This window comes from Pongo pygmaeus, chromosome 5 (assembly GCF_028885625.2).
Source record: "Pongo pygmaeus isolate AG05252 chromosome 5, NHGRI_mPonPyg2-v2.0_pri, whole genome shotgun sequence".
NCBI classification, from domain to species: Eukaryota; Metazoa; Chordata; class Mammalia; order Primates; family Hominidae; genus Pongo; species Pongo pygmaeus.
The window spans coordinates 51,217,112-51,237,403 of record NC_072378.2 but is presented as its reverse complement, the minus strand read 5'-3'; the positions used below and the strand labels follow the sequence as shown (position 1 = coordinate 51,237,403).

Genomic DNA, 20,292 nt, shown 5'->3' with positions numbered 1-20,292 from the left:
AGCAAGTTGAGGCAGGAGAATCGCTTGAACCCAAGAAGCGGAGGTTGCAGTAAGTCGAGATTGCGCCACCGTCTCTAGCCTGGGCGACAGAGCAAGACTCCGTCTCAAAAAAAAAAAAAAAAAAAAAAAAAAAAAAAAAAAAAAAAAATTCTCCTTCTTCTTTGTTCTTTCCCCAACCTATGGATTATTTTCTGGTCTCCAGTGTGTGTGGTGTTGTCAGGGAGGTTTCAGGGCAGGTGGAAGTAATCAGGTCCTGACTGAGATGATTTTAAATCTCAAGTCCCCTCTAGAGCCTAAGATTTTGAAACTGAAAATTTTTATGAAAGTTTCTTTAAAACTTTTATGGCCTGCATTCTTCTGGGTCACATTCCTTCCCTGAGGCAGTGCAGGCAACATGTTAGCTGCCCCAAAATGTGGAAGAAAGGTAGGAATATCCAGAAATACAAGGTGTGTCTGTTAGTTTTCAAAATAGCTTACTGCCCCAAATGTTTTTAAGTCTCCTAGAATCCTAAAGCCCTTTTTCCCTGATCTCTAGCTTCCCGTTTCCCTGATCACAACTCTCCTCCTCAAATTTTCACCCTCCCATCTCCCCCCATCTCCTGTTTCCTAGATCCTGGTCTGGCTTGTGCTAGGCACCCTGTGTGTATTTTCATCATGACACATACCATATTCTAATGGCTATTATCTTCATAGGAGATTATGAGAAGCTTGACATCAATAAAAATAATCTATTCCACTCTGTATCTTCAGTCTCTAGGATGAAGCCTGGCATAGAAAGGGTACAATAAGCTGAAGACAAACTGATCTCTAGATAAAAAATGATTTGTCCAAATTCTAAGTATTAAAGACAGTAGCTAATATTCACATAGCACTAACATGCCCCTTTTCTGCTCTAAACAGTTTAGATACACCAAGTCTTTGATTCTGACAGTAATTCTGTGAGTAGGTATCTATTATCGTCCTCATTTTACAGATGGGAAAATGGAGGAGCACAGAGAGGTGTGGCAACTTGCTCAGAGTCATGCAGTAGCAAGTAAAAGAGCCTTGATTTGAACCAGGTAGTTTGGCTTTCTAGTCTATACTCTTAGACACTATAGGTCATGACACCTCTCACGTATTGACTTGGCTTTTGTAAGGAGATGGCACACTCATTGTGTAATGAATTCAGATATGTATATATATATATATTAAATTCCACTGTTCTAAAATGCTTCCAAAGAGGCGTAGAAGCAAGAAAATATAGGAAAATGTTTTGTGTTACCTTATTCATTACTAACAAGAATAGTTTATTGACACATTTATCTTAAAAGCGCTACATGACAAAGGGCTGAACTCTTATCACTGTCACACTTGGATCAGCGTACTCATAGGTCCTAAAGGGTCATATTTTGTTCTAGACATTGAAGAGAACATACTCTCAAAAAACGGGAAAAAAAGGAACTGAAAAGCCAGGAAGGATTATCTCTATTTTTAAGGCATCTAAAAAGAAGGCAGAAGAAGAATAGATTGGGCATTTTTGCATTGCTCTGATCTTTCCAGAGAAGAAACAGAGTAATTGAATTTTCATTAATTTTTCTAGAGCCACCACTCTTAAGTCAAATGGTAACTCTGATGACATATCCATGATAGTGGCATTAAATGGATTATTGAAACAGTCTTAAAACAAACATATCTTTGTATAAAAGTTTTACTTTCCGTTAAGTTTTAAATATAAAACTGTTATGCTGTCATTATTAATTTGGGGTAAGAATGAGAGATTTGAATACATTTTCTGGGGAAGTAATAGTTTATCTGAAAAAGCATTTCCGTTATTTATCATAATATTAAAAATCAGAAGATTTTTTTCAAGCTATCTTCTTTTATTTTTTATTTATTTAGGTTTTTTTTTTTTTGGTCGAAGTCTCATTCTTGTCACCCCAGGCTGGAGTGCAATGGTGCCATCTCGGCTCACTGCAGCCTGTGTCTACCAGGTTCAAGCAATTCTCCTGCCTCAACCTCCCGAGTAGCTGGGATTACAGGCATCTGCCACCACGCCTGGCTACTTTTTGTATTATTAGTAGAGACAAGGTTTCACCATGTTGGCCAGGCTGGTCTTGAACTCCTGACCTCGTGAGCCACCCACCTTGGCCTCCCAAAGTGTTGGGATTACAGGCGTGAGCCACCACACCCGGTCCAAGCCATCTTCTTTTACTATAAACTACAATAAAGGTAATAACTTCACTTTTGTTGAAATCCTAATACCTAACTAGTTTTCTTTATTGTTCCATGTGAAATATATCTATCTGAAACTAATGTGTCTTCTTGGAAATGTTTTCTTATTCAAATAAAAATAATTATTTATAAATTATAATGGAGGAAGCAAACCAGATTAAAGCACTGAGTACTGAAAAAAAATCAAAATTAAAAAGTCCTTTGGCTCATTTTGGACAAAGAACACACACACATTCATTTATTCATTTATTTAAAAAGTGGTGAGTACCTATTATATACAAGGCAAAAGTTGGTGTGTTAACAATGTCTATTAGAATATGATAATGATTCTAAACATGACCAGTCCATCAATTCTTTTATATCCTAATGGCTGGTTAAGTTAAATGATGGGCGCTGTCCATTTAAGGCTCTTAAAACACCCCAAATCCTGGTAAATAATATGCCCTGTAGTTATATTTTTGTTTCCAAGGCTAGTAAGTAATAACATCCCATTGAGGTGTTTAGAACCCCAACTAGTCACAGCTGAAGGTGAAAAAGTAAGCTGGTAATATAAGCCAGATCTAATTTTTTGTCTGATTATTGTTGAACATTCGACATGGTATATAACTACATAAAGTACCTAGCAGATATGCATATCAAAATGCCATATTAAATACATATGTATTATTAATAATAAATAGAATAAAAGCAAGTTAATGTGGAAATTTAATTGAGGAAGTAGTCGTCCACATTATCTGTATGTAACTTTCCTATTACTTATTAAACTGAAATATTGATCATTTTTATTTCATGTGTATATTTTACAATATGGGAAATTTCACGTAAGATTAAATCATATATTTTGTGAGAAAATTTGGAACTGCGGCAGAATTTTGGCTTTATTCTATTTTATTTCAAAAAAAATTTAAGCCATGAATAATAGAAAAATTTTAAAAATGGAACTAAACACATGAAATCACAATTCATTATTTCACATTTCTTTATTTTAAGATCTTCTGTTATGGAATTCCTTAGTAGTGTTTTCTGTTAATTAAATTTAGGCTAGAAAATTTAATTTTTCATTGGTATGGTTCTACTTTTCTGTACAAGATTGAAGATCTAGGTCAAATAATTTTTAAGAATTATTGTTAGGTAAAAATAGTTTTTGTGATCTCTACATGAAAACTCTTGAGCTATTTCCCCTCAATGAAAAATAATACTAATATTTCCCATGGGGTTATAATATGATAGAGGCTTTTAAAAAGTAATTAAATATGTTAATGAGAGGAGAGTTTTCATCTTAAACTGTCAGGAGTCAACACATTAATAAAAAAATTATTTTTTTCCTTTTACATAGACAATGACCTACATTTTTATTGGCCTAGAGGTTTGAGGATTGTTAACAGTAGAAAGGTTAGTACAATGTGATACCAATCAGGTTTCTTGACACATTCAGGTTTATATGGACCAAACTTTCATTCAATTAGCCCCTTGCCTTTGCAGCCAGGAACCTCTTGTTTTCAGTGTCTTAACTAAAGGACAATGAAGCTATAAAAACAAGCTATGAAAAAAGAAAGCATCTTAAAAGCAAAAGTTTTCTCTGATCATTGTTTCTGTTTTCTTTATTGAACACAGACCTGAATGCTTTTGTGTCTCTAAAGGGTTAGAATACAGCCATCGGGCAGGTAGAAGAAGCACAAAAGCAGAAAAAGGAAGGCTCTCATCTTAACCATACAATCATTGGCCACCAGCACTTCAAGGACCTCCCCAAGGTCCCTGTTCTTTTCTCCCATCTCTGAGAAGCAGGACTTCCCAGAAAGATCACTCTTCCTATTCCCATGCTTTTCTAGGCAAAACAATGCCACTGCTTTCCATCAGGAGCCCAACAGAGGCAAAGCTACTCTTTCCTATATCCATCCTGCCCTGACCCACTAAATGCAGTGGGTCTGTTTTCTTGAATTGCTAGGTTGGTGATGTGAAGAGAATGGATGGAAGAGTTCATCTCTTATTCCTTCAGTAATATACTTTTCCAGTATCTTCTTAGCTATTGGGGTGGGGTAAAATTGACCTGGGATTAGGTGGGAATGTCATAGATAGGAGAGAGTTTCCTGGAATTTTTAAATACCACCAAGGCACTGGTAGTTAAGTGGGCTGGGGTGATCAAAATTTTAGATCTGTTGTCAATTCACAGATTCATAACTGCCCTTTCCAGTTACCCAAACATTTATTAATAGATTAATTTCCAGATTGATCTATTTAGTGGAATGAGGCACTCTTCAGTTAAAGGGAGTTAAGTCGAGAAAGACTGGAGCTGTAAGTACTGGTGGTGGATTCCAGTTTGGTCATGCTTTCTGATCCCTACCTACATAGTTGGGTAAGAAAGTGCATCAGTTATATGTGAAAAAGCATGTGCTGCCTCTCCAAAGTCCAGAAGTGCTTAAAAACTGTGATGTATATAATTCAGACAATAAGTTACGTGCACAAAGGAGTTTATCATAACATAAAATTAAAAGGTGACAATTTCATCACACAGTTACACTGCTGTTTTCTTTTTTTTCTTTCTTTTTTTTGGTTTTGTCCTTTTTTGTTTCATTTTTCATTTCCATTTTTGTTTTTTATGGAGGGTTGGGGAAGGGTAGAGATTTGATCCACTGAAGATTAGTCACCCTCAATGATATATATATTAGAAAAAATATCAGCAGCAAGACTCTCTGGAAATAGATTCTGTTTGATGTAGCTAGTCTGTCTTTTCTGTTTTGCCCTCTTTCACGGCAGCCTCTGAAGTTTTCCGCAGGGGGGCTTTCTCGGAGTTGGCATGTCCTTGGCCAGAATCCGCCGCTCCGCCGTTTTTGTGAGTAGTGTGTTTTTCCAAGTAGTTCAGCATTTCACTGAGAACTGTTTGGAAAGTGCTTAGAGCTGCACATATTGCCGGAGTCCCAAAGCCATGAGTGATCAAACTGGAAATGAGAAGTTATAGGAAAAAAGAGGTGAATGATTTGCAGTATCATGTGAAATAGCAAATCTCTCCATATAATTCAGAACATTCAATTAAACAGGTATTCACTGTGTTCCTAAATGATGCTAAGCCTTGTGGAAGATACAACACAGTTGAAGGTATTGCTCTTGACTATGTAAGAAATGTAGGACCAGTTTGGAAGACTTGTCATTAATAGAGTTGATATGCACTAATTACTATTTTTATATATTATATATATTTTATTATACTTTAAGTTCTAGGGTACATGTGCACAACGTGCAGGTTCTTTACATATGTATACATGTGCCAGGTTGGTGTGCTGCACCCATTAACTCATCATTTACATTAGATATATCTCCTAATGCTATCCCTCCCCGCTCCCCTCACCCCATGACAGGCCCTGGTGTGTGATGTTCCCCTTCCTGTGTCCATGTGTTCTCATTGTTCAATTCCCACCTATGAGTGAGAACATGGGTGTTTGGTTTTTTGTCCTTGCAATAGTTTGCTGAGAATGATGGTTTCCAGCTTCATCCATGTCCCTACAAAGGACATGAACTCATCATTTTTTATGGCTGCATAGTATTCCATGGTGTATATGTGCCACATTTTCTTAATCCAGTCTATCATTGATGGACATTTAGGTTGGTTCCAAGTCTTTGCTATTGGGAATAGTGCTGCAATAAACATACGTGTGCATGTGTCTTTATAGCAGCATGATTTATAATCCTTTGGGTATATACCCAGTAATGGGATGGCTGGGTCAAATGGTATTTCTAGTTTTAGATCCCTGAGGAATAGCCACACTGACCTCCACATGGTTGAACTAGTTTACAGTCCCACCAACAGTGTAAAAGTGTTCCTATTTCTCCATATCCTGTCCAGCACCTGTTGTTTCCTGACTTTTTAATGATAGCCATTCTAACTGGTGTGAGATGGTATCTCTATGCGGTTTTGATTGATACGCACTAATTATTACCAAGTCTAAATATTTAACACATGACTTGATTCTCCACCTCATTAAGAAGTAGCTAGAAAACACACCTTTAGATTCCATGTGTGGAAACATCTTGCTTTCAAGAATGGCATATATGGCATAGACTACACATGAAGAAATCATAATTGGCTGAGTGTGCCTCATGGCTAGCTGTCCCTCTGACTTCATTCTCTTTTTCCATAGTAATGCACTTTAATCTGGGCATATGGCCATCCAGCTGGAGACTACATTTCCAAGCTTCTTTTGCAGTGAGTTTTGGACATGGGACTTAACCTACCCACAATGTAACATAAAGAGAAGTGATACATGCAATTCCCACTTGCTTAAAAGGGTAGCTATGCCCTATGCAGATAATCGCTTAGGTGGCAGGGACAAAACAAGTTAGAAAGAAACTATTCATCTCCAGACTCCTAAATGAGAGAGAAATAAAACCCTGTCTTATGTAAGCCACTCAACATTTAGGTCCTGAAAACTAACTAATTAACTAATAACAAAAGCTAATAAGCAAATATAAGGAATGTTATGGTAACCTCAGCATAGGTAGTTCTTCCAACCATGACAAATGTCATCTTTGGTTGAAAAAACACATAACTGTAGATTTAGTCTTCTTGTGCATAGAAGCTACCCAGATTTTTCACTTATGTTGACTGTCCTGAAGTGACACTCCGCCAGTTTGCTTCCTATGTCTCGTAATAATATAGAAAAACATCCTTGTCACATGGTATGCCTATGTTATAATATGTATATACAACATTGTGCATATGTGTATGGTACATTTAATAAAGCCATTAACTGCTTAAGTCCTAGTTTGTAACTGTTATTATGACATTAGTAGTTTTTAAATCAGATAGTACCACCCTTCATAATACTTCAGCTACCTATAATTATCTTTCTTAAGTTACATAATCTTTAACAGCAAAAATAATAATATTTTATAATAATACAAATGAAGGATTTGGGGTTTAAGGCAGGCTATTAATATGCCTCAGTGGAGGTAATAGTAAGATCTACCATGTGGGGTTGTTGTTTTTATTAGTCTACGCAAAGGGCTCAGGAGGATGCCAGATCTAAACAAAGTCTTAGATAAATGATAGAGATTGTTGGCTGGGTGTATTTTCTGGGTAGAGGGTAAAATTTCTCATGTCCCTCATTATTCCATAGGTTGTTACCATCTTTCTTCTGAATATATTACAAAGTTTTCCCTGAGCCTCCACCATAGTTAACACATATTAAAAAGAAAAAAGAAAATTCCAGTCTCTGATTATGTAAGAAACAACAATGGCCAATGCTTGGGCAATTATCTGCATCAAAGTTTGTGGTGTAAGACATCATCACTGCTCAACTACTATATCCACACCTCTGCTGCAAGGTCTTGCATTGCCAAGCAGGGAAAATAATTTAAGCTCTAGTTCTACAATGAGACAACTAGAGGGGAAGCCAAGTAATTTGAAATCTATCTGGGATCTTGGAAAACAAATGGAATTGTTGGAGTGGTGGAAAAATTAATCGTGGTGATACCCACAAAAAGAACTGGGTAAAGCCAACCATTAATGTCCAGATGTTTGGCCCCAGGCACAAACTGTCTCTTTTCTCATATTTTATTCCTGTTTAGAGTTCCTTTTTAAGTTTTCTTCTGCATTGGCATGTCCTCTTTGTTGTGACTCACCTCTTCATCTATAGCAGAATATACAATATTATTTAGTTTCACTGGGTATTATTGAAGTTAATATCTAATTTTTGAGTTCTGAACATATGTCAAGTCCTGTTCTAAGTTTTTTATCTGTGTCACTTCATATGATTCTAGTTACAACACTAAGAACTAGATAATATTATTTCCATTTTACAGACGAAGAAATGAGTCCCAGAGAAGTTAAATAATTTGCCTGAGAAATTGGATATTCTGTACTTATGTTCCTCCTAGGCTGAGGGTACATTTTGCTCTGAGAAATCACATTTTCTGTGGGCAGTTTTAGTTCAGTTCCTCTGACTTAACTTTGTACTTGGGCAGCCTTGATGGCTTGTAAAATCAGAAGCTTTTTACTCACTTTCCTGTCTAAGAGCAGGGTTTTTAAAATCAAGCACAGGTAGGTAGTTATATATAAATGCTTTCATTATCCACTTTGAGAAAAGAGCTGTTTCCGTATTTAAAGATTCCTCTTAAGCTGGTATCGCTTCTTGACTGATGGGCTTTCTTGTTCCAAAATATGGATCCGATCATTAGCAGTTTGCATTGTCATCTTTGCCTTGGATTGAGAGCCAAGTGTACCAAATCCTCACATTGGCTCTGACTTTAGGCACTTCGTGATTTGGAGGAAGTTATTTAGCCTTGTAAAATGACAGTAGTCTAACAAGAACATCTGCTAGGTTCTTTCCAACTCTAAGCTTCAATTTAAGAGTATAACATGTTTATGGTGTTATCAACATCAAGGACATGAACACAGGTTATGGAAGTTGAAAAACCACTTCAGGGCTGGGCGCAGTGGCTCATGCCTGTAATCCCAGCACTTTGGGAGGCCAAGGCGGGCAGATCACGAGGTCAGGAGTTCAAGACCAGCCTGACCAACTGGTGAAACCCCGTCTCTACTAAAAATACAAAAAAAATTAGCCGGGTGTGGTGGTGCGTGCCTGTAATCCCAGCTACTCAGGAGGTTGAGGCAGGAAAACCACTTGAACCCAGGAGGCGGAAGCAAGATCATGCCATTGCATTCCAGCCTGGGCAACAGAGGGAGACTTTGTCTCAAAAAAAAAAAAAAAAACCACTTCGTTCAACAAAGAACTCTAAAATCAATCGAAGGATATTCAATATAAAAAAAGTCATTTTGACTTTCGTGACCTGAAATGTCATCTTTCAACATGAAAAACATTATGTAAATTTTGTTAATTACCTAATTTAACATTACCCGCATATTAAAAATATGCATAGCACACTGCCCAGAATAATAAATGTAAGGCAAAGATTCTTTTCTAGCAGTTTTCAGTGAAATTTATGAACCCCAAATAATTAAAGTAATCTAATGTACTACAATAATGTAAAAATAAGTGTGCAATCACAGTATGTTTTAAAAAGTTCTGGGAACATCATGCTATTCTTTTAACCCCAGTCATCCAGAAAAATAGGTGTGTATCTCATTCACAGTGACATACAGAAAAGGAGAGGGCTGGGTTCAGTGGCTCATGCCTGTAATCTCAGAGCCTTGAGATGTCAATGTGACAGGATCACTTAAGCCCAGGAACCTGAGAGTACAGAGAGCTATGATTGCACCATTGCACTCCAGCCTGGGCAACAAAGCAAGTCTCTGTCTCAAAAGAAAAAAAAAAAAAAAAAGAGAGAGGAAAAAAGAAGGAGAGAGGAATAATGTAGAATCTCCAAAGAAAAAAAAAAAAAAAAGAAAATTAGAAATAGAAGCTCTGACTTTTGATCCTAGACAGGAAAAAAAAAAAAAAAAAAAAGACTAAGGTCACCTGCAAGGTAACGAACTATAGTCAAATCTTCAAACTCTTTGACAATAGAGATGATTTTCAACTTTGGAAAATATTTTTCAGTTACAGGTTTGATATTTAAGTTACCCTTGGCATTTGCACATAATTTCACCAGATTACTGATGAGAGCGCATTTCACATGCAAATATCACCAGGGTTAAATGGTAGCCATGATGGTTTGAAATAGGCAGTCAAAATATAGAAGTTACTTAAATTCTAAACTCTAAAACTCTATCCTCAATGAGGCCCTGGAGACAACTCGCATTGTGTTAGGTAAGTCATGTCTATGCTACATTTGTAAAAGAACAGTGACTATAGAGGATTCACAGGTCATATCAGTTTTCTTAATGTTTCTCAAGTCACCTTCCTTCACCCTATGTAATCATGTGCTCTATTACCTTATTTTTGCAAAGCTTATCTCAAGCTTATCTCTTTTTAATACCCAAACATGACAGTTATTCCTATTTGTGTGTTTGTGTGTCCTCCCTCTCTCAGCCAGTTGAAATTCCACTCAAAGAAACTCACAATTTCTTTGATGATACTGTTGAAAAAGGGATTAGTTTCCTCATGCCTGAAAAACAGGTGTGTTACTTCCAAAAGATAGAAACTTGCCAAAGTGATGAGAGGACTTAAATAAAATTCCTGGGAGAAAGAATTAACAATCCCCAAACAAATGTAAAACTATAGCACAGAGGGGACAATGGGAAGAAAACAGGTGAGGCTAAACTCCCAGTCACAAAGTGAGGAAGAGGAATGGGAATAACATTGGTAGCATCAGAGCATAACTGACAATCCAGGGATATCAGATTTTTACTACAAGTGGTAAATCATGTACCTCAACATAATAAAGACCATATATGACAAGCCTACAGCTAACATCATACTCAATAGTGAAAAACTGAAAACTTTTCCTCTAAGATCAGGAACAAGAAGACGGTGCCCACTCTTACCACTTTTATTGCTATTTAACATAGTACTGGCAGTCCTAGACAGAACTGTTAGGCAAGAGAAAGAAATAAAAAGCATCCAAATCAGAAAGGAAAAAGTTCAATTGTTTCTGTTTGCAGATGATATGATTTTAGAAAATCCTGAAGACTCTGTGAAAAACTGTTATAATAAATGAATTCAATAAAGTTGCATGATACAAAAATCAGTTGCATTTCTAAGCAGTACCAATGAACTGTGTGAAAAATTAAGAAAGAAATTAAGAAAGAAATCTCATGGTATCAAAAGGAATAAATAGTATCAAAAAGAATAAAATACTTAGGAATAAATTTAACCACAGTGGATTAAAGATCTGTATACTAATAATTATAAGACAGTAATGAAAGAAATTAAAGAAGGCACGAATGAATGGAAAGAAATAACCTGTGTTTGTGGATTGGAAGCATTAATTTTTTTAAATGTCCATACTAAAACCAATCTATGGATTCAGTGCAACCCCTACCAAAATTTAAACAGCATTTTCAAAGAAATAGGAAAAACAACACTAAAATTCACTGGGAACCATGAAAGACCGCAAATAACCAAAGCAATCTTGAGAAACAAGAACAAAGATGAAAATATCATGCTACTGATTTCAGATTATATTACAAAGCTATAGTAATCAAAACAGTACAGTACTGGCATAAAAACAGACACATAGGCCAATGGAACAGAACGAGTCTAGAAACAAATCCTCATATATGTAGTAAGCTAATCTTTGACAAGATCTTAATGAATACACAATGGGGAAAGGTTGGTCTCTTCTATAAATGGTTCTAGAAAAACTGAATATCCACACGCAAAAAAGTAAAATTGGATCCTTATCTTACACCGTACACAGAAATGAACTTGAAATTGATTAAAAACTGAAAAGTAATAAAAGACCAAAACTATAAAGCTCCTAGAAGGAAAAATAGGGAAAATATTTTTGACATTGGTCTTGGCATTATTTTTTGGATATGACACCCAAAGCACAGGCGACAAAACCAAAAATAGGCAAATGGGATTAGGTCAAATGAAAAACACTTCTGCACAGTAAAGGCAACAATCACAAAATGAAAAGGTAACCTACGGAATGGGAGAAAATATTAGCAAACCATACATTTGGTACAAGAATTAATATCTAAAATATATAATGAGCTCATGCAACTCCATAGGAAAAAAAAAAACCTGATATTAAAAATGGGCTAAGGACACAAACATACAGTTTTCCAAAGATGACATACAAATGGATAGTAAGTATATGAAGAGATGCTAAACATCACTAATCAGTGATACACAAATTAAAACTACAATGAGATGTCACTTCACATTTGTTAGGATGGCTATTTTCAAAAAGCTGAGAGATAAGTGGTGGTGAGGGTGTAGATAAAAGGGAACCCTGCACACTGTTGGTGGAAAAGCAAACTGGCGCAGCCATTGTACAAAACACTATGAAAGTTCCTCAAAAACTTAAACATTAGAATGACAACATGATCCTGCAATCCCATTTCTGGGTATATATCTAAAGGAAATGAAATCAGTATCTGAAAGAGATATCTAAACTCCATGTTCATTGCAGCATTATTTCTAATAGTCAACATGTATATACAATGGAATATTATTTAGCCAAAACAAAGAAGGCAGTTTTGCCATTTTGACAACATGAATGAATCTCGAAGACATTATACTAACTGAAATAACCCAGACACAGAAAGACAAATACTGTATGGTATCATTTATATGTGAAATCTAAAAAAGCCAAACCATAAAAACAGAGTAGAGGGTGGTTGTCAGAGGCTAAGAAGTGATGGAAATGGGGCGATGTTGGTCAAAACTTACAAACTTTCAGTAATAAGATGAATAAGTTCTGGGGATCTACTGTATAGCATGGTGGCTGTAGTTAAGAATAATGCATTATATATTTGAAAATTATTTATATTCAAGATATAATTAAGAGAGTATATCTTAAGTGTTGTCACCACACAAACCCAAAATGTAACTATGTGAGGTGATGGATGTATTAACTTGATTGTTGTGATCATTTCACAATATGTATCAAATCATCATATCCTGCAACTTAAATATATATATAATTTGTATTTGTCAATTATACCTCAATAAAGCTGGTAAGAAAATAAACAGGTCTGAGATGGAAAACTATTATTATCAGTGCATACTTCACCTGACATTATCTGCCAGCAGTTGGGTATTAGTCACCTCCAGAAGGCATCTAGCCTGGGAAAGAAAGGGTGGGGACACCAGATTCTGGACTAATATTTTTTCCTTAAACAACTTTATTTACGTTTATTTTAATCACAGTACTAATTCCTTTATTTTTATTTGTATAGATTAAAGGGATATAAATGTAGTTTCATTGCATGGATATATTGCACAGCAGTGTTTGTAATAATTGAATTAATGAACAGCTGAATGTTTCTTGGTTTCATCTGGGAATCTTTGATGCCCAGATTTGTAGGGTTTTGTTTCAAAGTTTTGTTCCAAGAATGAGAAAAAGGAATAGTGCAGATAGGCCCAATGTTTGCAGGGAAGAGTATTTTGTTAGCATATGAAAGATTAAATAATTCTTTGCTTTCTTTTCAGAGTTCAATCTTTAAAGCTGGCAATAGTATAATGAATAAAGTTGAGACCTTTTTTTAAGTCTAGTAATCACCTATTTATGGACAAAGAAAACACAAGCACATGTTTCAAAGACAATGAAGTTGTTAGGTAATCTTTAATCTTTGAGAAATCCTGGAAGATAGGACATAAAGTAGTACAATTAAACAGAGAGACATGCCTTAATAGTTAAAGCAGGAGGAAAAAAGATTTTAGAAACTCTGGGTTATTAAATTATATTTAATTAGTCTAACACATTTCTGTAATGGGCTATTTTCAAAATTTGAATTTATCAAGATTGAATTTTCATATAGTAATATTTACTCTTTTCAGGCTTACGGTTAGTTGAAATTTAACAAGCCCACACAGTGTTGTAACTACCACCATTACCCAAAAAGCTTCTTGTGTGTTTGCCAGTCAATTCACGTTCCCAAGCCCCAACTCCTGGCAATCACTGCTCTAGTTTTTGTTCCTATAATTTTCATGTTTCCCCAGAGTTTCATATAAACTGAATCATGAAGTCTATAGACTTTCATGACTGGCTTCTTTCATTTAGTATAATAATTTTCAGATTCATTTATGTTGTATTTATCAATATATTGTTTCTTTTTATTGCTGGTAAGTATTCCAATGAATGGATTTATGACAATTTGTTCACAATGGGTTATTAAAAAGCTGAAGTGTTAGTATTTAAAAAGTAGAAGTAATCACTGAAATGCTGCATGGATTTAGTAAGATATGTAATAAAGTAACTGTATTTCCTTTTATAAATGAGTTATTAGAGCAGCAGCAATATAATTGAGTGTAGGATTTCAACAATGCATCTGACAAAGTCTCCCCATATACTGTAAGAAAAGTTGGAGGGGAGGAGGAAGGTAAGCTAGATGACAGCAAAGTAAGGGAAATTCACAGCTGGTTGTACAATGACACCCAAAGTGTGGATGTAAGGGCAGTTGTCAACCTTGAAAGATGTCTCTTGTGGAGTGCTGCAAGGCTGTCATTAATCCCACTCTGCTGGACACGTTAATTAACAATGTGATTGAAGGCATCATAGATTTTTAGCTTAATGGCTGGTATTAAAACAGAGAGGAAAGTTCCTGCATTGTATAACAGAACCAAAGTTCTGAAAAACCTTAATGTGATAGACAGCTTAATTGGTGGGCCAAAATCAATGATAGGAAATTTAGGGGAGATTAAGGAAAACATGTCCACTTGGGTAAAAAGCAAATTAGTGTTGCAATATACTAAGAAGAAGACCTGACTCAAGGGCTATTCATAGGAAAGAGCTTTACGAAATCAGTAAGTCTAAACTAAAAAGGCAAAGGTCAAAATTTGAGGTTTGGAGCATAGCTAGGCGGACTTAGAGAGTACATCTACCTTGGACTATATTTTCATTCATTTTCTCTTTCTTTCTCTCTCTCTCTAACTAGATTACAGCTCATTGATTTCATTTTCCTATTACTAATTTCACACTGAGGAGCAGAAAGGCTCTGACAACTGACTGTGAACAATACCATCACCTGCTGAGAAAATTCAGACTAGTGTAGTTTATGGCACCTGATGTTACGGAAAATGTAACTTATATTTAACAGTCATCTTCCTAATTTTATTCATGGTTTTAAAAGCTCCTATTTTGCTAGACCTCCCAATTAACATTCTCTAAAGCACCTTTCTTGCAACATAAACCATCTCCTCAAATTGGCTCAGTTTAGGAAGGAGGTAACTGTTTACTGGATTCAGAGGTGAAGCTCTACTTTTCCGTTTTCCTCTTAAGTTTCAGGTTTCTTCCCTAAGTGTTTACATTTCAATGATTTGAAGAATGCCACTGGGTAGAGTAGCCATTCCTAGGGAGATTTTGCACTCATGTGTGTAGTGTGTTTGTGTGTATATGTATGCATATATGTGTGAAAGAGAGAGAAAGAGTGTGTGTGCACCTGTGGACTTGTAAAATGGCATCTTCTTCTTGACCAGTGGTCTTGACCTGAATGTTTTACTGACACAGTCTGTAACTTTTTACATGGAAATGTATTGTAACCATTCAAACTGTATTCTCTTAACAGTGGGTGTCAAAACTATAGAAATTGAGGCTCAGAAATGAAAGAGAAGAGGTAGAATAGAGGATGGAAGAAAAGAGACTGCTGTTGGAAAGAAAATACACTTTAATCCTTTCTTCTTTTTCCCTGTGTGGTTTTACTAATAAGATGGTAGCAACAACCCATTTTTAACTTGGACAGTGTTTATACTTAGAAATTGCTTGACATTGATGACGAGGACCTATCAGAAAATTCCATATAATAGGAATTTCACAAACTTCTCTTCGCACCTTATAATCCCTGGTTAAGTGCATTTCTTGCTCATGGTCAAGGCCTTACCTACATTTATCTTTAAAATCTCCAAAGCTTCAGTTCTTACTTAGAATGTAAGCTAGTATAGAAATCTGAATGTTAGAGGAATAAGAGCTATTTTACTTTCTCTAATCTAAGTAAGTATAGTTTACTTTTCACTAGCTTAATTGTATGCTAGATAAATGCTACAAAGCTGTGTCCATATTATTCTAATTGTCCTTCAAAAATGCTTTATCTTTATTTTAATTGATTTGTCTAAACTAATTTAAATTAGACCACTAAAGCAATTTTCTAAAACATAGCCTGAAGCAACCTTCTATGGAATCCTCTCCTGAATTCTTCCTATCTTGGAAAGAGTTGTGCCTGGTATCCAGCACCTTTCTACCTACTAAGCAAACAGTGATTCAATATGTGTTATAAAGGAAATGAAAGTCTCTTTAGTATTTGTCACTGAAGATTAGATCACTCAGTTGTGTCTGCCAACCATAGATAAATTTTTCTAGCTTTCTTTTGGGGTACAAAAAGCTGGAAGTAATAGACACTATCGTGTTACAAACTAGAAGACTGAAAATCAAGAGAAAATAGCCTGTCATCATCATTTAAGTAATCGGTCTAAAAGCTAATTTCATTTTGTAAAGTTTCAACTTTTTACCTGAAAAAGCAAGCAAGCCTTTTTCTCCCCCACCTTTTTTTTTTTGGTGTGTGTGAAGGTTGAAATGGTGTTTGGGTTATTATTCCTATTATTTTGTTATGTTGCATCATTTCAATGGGTGTTTACTATCACTAATCTTTTTATTTCTAGAAATGCATACTGATGTCACTCAGTTCTGCTTTTAGCCCTCTGGGAAGCATGCAAACAGTAAGATTTAAGTGGAAGAAAAATCTCATTTTCCTTCCCTCTAAGATTGTTCAGTTACTACAGGCTTAGGTCCAAGTGCAGTCTATAATCTCACTACAGTGTTAGCTGGCCACTAGATAAGTGCCTTCTACTCATAAGAACAGCCAATAGAGAGGGAGTCTGGGGAACAGACCCTCAACAACAACAGCAAAGAATTGTAGGTCTTCTCCGCCCAACCTTACTTCTTCTCATGGCTCTGAGTATTAGCCACTTTATCTCTAAAGCAGCACAACTTCTAAATGTAGGCCATGGAGAGAGACCCTTACCATGGGGCATGTAACTGGGGCTTATCCTCCAGAACTCAATGGCATCTATTCTTTGTAGCCTAAATGATTCAGAAAACAGATGAAAGGTGAAACCAGTTGATGATGCTTATTTTCTACATAGATTATCTTATCTCATGGTCCTAAGTACTTTTAAAAGGGAATTTAATTAAGATACACAATTAAAGTATCTAGTTCTCTGGTGGTGAAGAATCATTGACATCTACTCATTAAGCAAAGCCTTGACAACACTCTCAAATGTTCTGTGGTTTCTTCAGTTGGTGGTTCTCAACCCTAGATGCGTAGAAGAAATCACTCACAAAGCTTATTTCAAAAATAGTCACGTATGGGTCCCACCCCAAAGACCCTGATTTAATTGGTTTGGGATGAATCCAAAGCATCAACATTTTTTAAACAACCCTCATTCCATTTAAATGCAGAGAAAAAATTCAGCATGTTTCCTTAGGACCAAGAAATAATGCCTAACTATTATGTCTGCATTCCTCCTTGGGAAAAAGAGGATGATAAACTTCTGCAGCATTTCCCACAAGACCTTCTGCAGAATCTTAGTTTTATGTAATGTTAATATGTACTCTGAGATTTAAAAACAGTTTTCATGATCAAGTTTTAGAAAGTGTGGCTAAGTATTACCTCCTTTCAAAAAGGGTTCTGGGAGTCTTTGGTATGCCAATATGCATTGTCATACTTCAAGATACGTATAATAATTAGGGTTTCTTTAACTAAAAAGACACTTGGCCATGAAACACTTTCACAGAGCATCTCATAGGACTGACTAGTGCTCTATCAAACTCAATTTGGGGAAGTATGTTTATGACTACCCTGAATCTCTATCAGATTGGGAGATGTGTGCTCATCCACTGCCCTAAAGTCACATTCCTTCTGTTCTTCTCAGCCACTTACTTCGAGGTCCCAAAGGGGAATGAATGGGTCCTTGTGACTCCATTTTACCTCAGTTCAGCTCATTAGCAAAGCAGGCTAAAATAAAAATCATTGCACATACGTTAGAAGAGACTACAATCAATTACATCCAAGTCAACTTCTTGAAAGTGATAACATTTGATGCCTGCTCCATAATTTTTACATATGAGAATAGAGATTTTTATACAGATACATTAACCATCTTGTTACATTTCTCCCTATCAGATGTATTTTCTGTTTGGAATAGAGGAATGAAAATGCTAAGCTTTTTAAAATGAATTTTATTGAACTGTTGATGTTTTAAGATGAACAAGTTGAGAAAACATAAAAAGCAGATATGAGATGATATAGAAACTCAGCATAAGTAATGATTTAAAATGAATCAGTAAATTCAGAATGGAGTAAAATATTATTGGTCTAGAAAGAACCTTAGAGATCACCCAGCTTAACTGCACTGACTCATGAACATGCAGAGGTCACACGGGTGCAATGCCTATTCTAAATCCACACATCTAGCTGGTAACCAAGTGGAGACTGAGTTAGATCCCCTGACAATGAATCCCAAGTGCTTCCCACCGTGCCGTATTGTCTCTTTGTGGATTTTTCTCCAGTCCATAGCTCAACAAAGATAGATAATATTTAAATAAAAATTAACCAAAACTCTTCCACAATGTATGTGTTCCCCAAAGCCAATTATTCACACATGTAGTCTTTACAGGGTCATGTCTGCAACTTTTAATTAGAAACAATTACCTCTGGCTTCTATTATTTTAACCACTAGTCTCCTATGTGCTAAATCTAAAAATCCATAAAAATTCATCAAAAGCCCTGCCATGGATGCTTTAATGTATGTGTCTCCTGACAAAGATTCATTGCTTGAGTAAACTTTAGACAGGCTTCTGAACCTTCTCTTAGGCCCATCTTTGCATTTCCTTGTAAAAATCCAGTTTTAGCAAGGAAGATCTCCCCTAATTCGTATCTGCTGACCCTTGCTTTTGAGATTACAGATTTAATTGAAATTTCATTGTTTCTTTTCTCACACTAAAGAATGCTTGGTGAAGAAAACTGCCCACTGTTGATGACCTTCCCAGCCATTTTTCCATCTCAAGAAAATTTAACAAAATAAAAACAAAAAACAAAAACTATGCACACTTTAGGCTTCTTGGAGAAAACTAAACATGCTCACATTTAAGTAGAGACAAATATCCGCTCTTCAGCGTGTTGCCAAGAACAGAGCAATCAGAAAATACCAGTTGAGTTGACTGTAAGGCATGTCATATGTGGAACCCTGATGGAAATGGGAATGAATAACCCTTGAAGAGAAAACTAGGGAAGACATGAGAACTGCCTTTAGAAAGTGGGAGGGAACTAGGATGAAAGTAACTCTGTAAAGCCCACAAGAAGTGGGACATTGGGAAATGGAAGGAAGGCATTTCTAATAGCGTTGTCAGAGATAGAGAGCAGTCTATTATTGAGAGTTTCCAAGCTTGAGATGGATGATAACTTGACAGAGACATTGGAGAGAAGGTCTAAATGTTGAAGGAGAGTAGGAATGTTAGGGGCCTTCCAACACTGAGAATCAATGAAGAAAATTTAATCACCAGCAAGCACACAGATGTCTGGGACTGGGACTGTCTATACATTCCTTATTTCCCAAGGCAGTAGTAAGAGGGTATATTTCTAAGAAGGTAGGCTGTCAGGATAATTTATGAGTTAAATAGAATTAAGCACATTGATCATATTACTTCCCTAGTCCATTGTCCAATTAAAACATCATGGCCCTGAGAATGAACCAGTGGAAAATATACACAGGACCCAATTGAGATATTATTATAATCTACATTTATTTATATATATTTATTGTATACATACTATTCGTTAGGTACTATGGATAAAAAGATGAAATTTCCTTATTTCCACAGGTAAATTACCAGTATGCTTAATCTTCTATTGTAGCATCATTCTTGTACATTATAAGCCTATATATTTATATATATAATTATATATATATTCTCTATATATTCTATATATAGAATTCATGTATATTCTCTATATATTCTCTATATAGAGAATAATTATATATATTCTCTATATATTCTCTATATAGAGAATAATTATATATATTCTCTATATAGAGAATAATTATATATATTCTCTATACTCTATATAGAGAATAATTATATATATTCTCTATATATTCTCTATATAGAGAATAATTATATATATTCTCTATATATTCTCTATATAGAGAATAATTATATATATTCTGTATATAGAGAATATATATATCTATATTATAGAATGTATAGATATACATATTCTGTATATATAGAATAATTATATATATTCTATATATACTATATCGATATATAATATCTATATAATATCAATCTTATATATAGCTTATATATAGATTATATATAATATAATCTATATATAGCTATTATATATCGATATATAATATATAGATATAATATATATCTATATATTATATATCGATATATATATATCTATATATTATATATCGATATATATATCTATATATCGATATATAATATATAGATATATATATCGATATATTATATATAGATATATAGATAGATATATATGGATATATATAGATA

The 20,292-nt window shown here is 35.1% G+C and overlaps 1 protein-coding gene across 1 annotated transcript in view; it reads right to left on the bottom strand.

Moving 5' to 3' along the window:
* Positions 1–4,759: 4,759 nt before the first annotated feature.
* TFAP2D (transcription factor AP-2 delta) overlaps positions 4,760–20,292 on the bottom strand; it is a 58,209-nt gene continuing 42,676 nt past the window's right edge. The window contains exon 8 of the mRNA XM_054492700.2: positions 4,760–5,147. Within this exon, the coding sequence (XP_054348675.2) occupies positions 4,928–5,147 (220 nt within the window). The 3' untranslated portion in view covers positions 4,760–4,927. The remainder of the gene's footprint in view (positions 5,148–20,292) is intronic.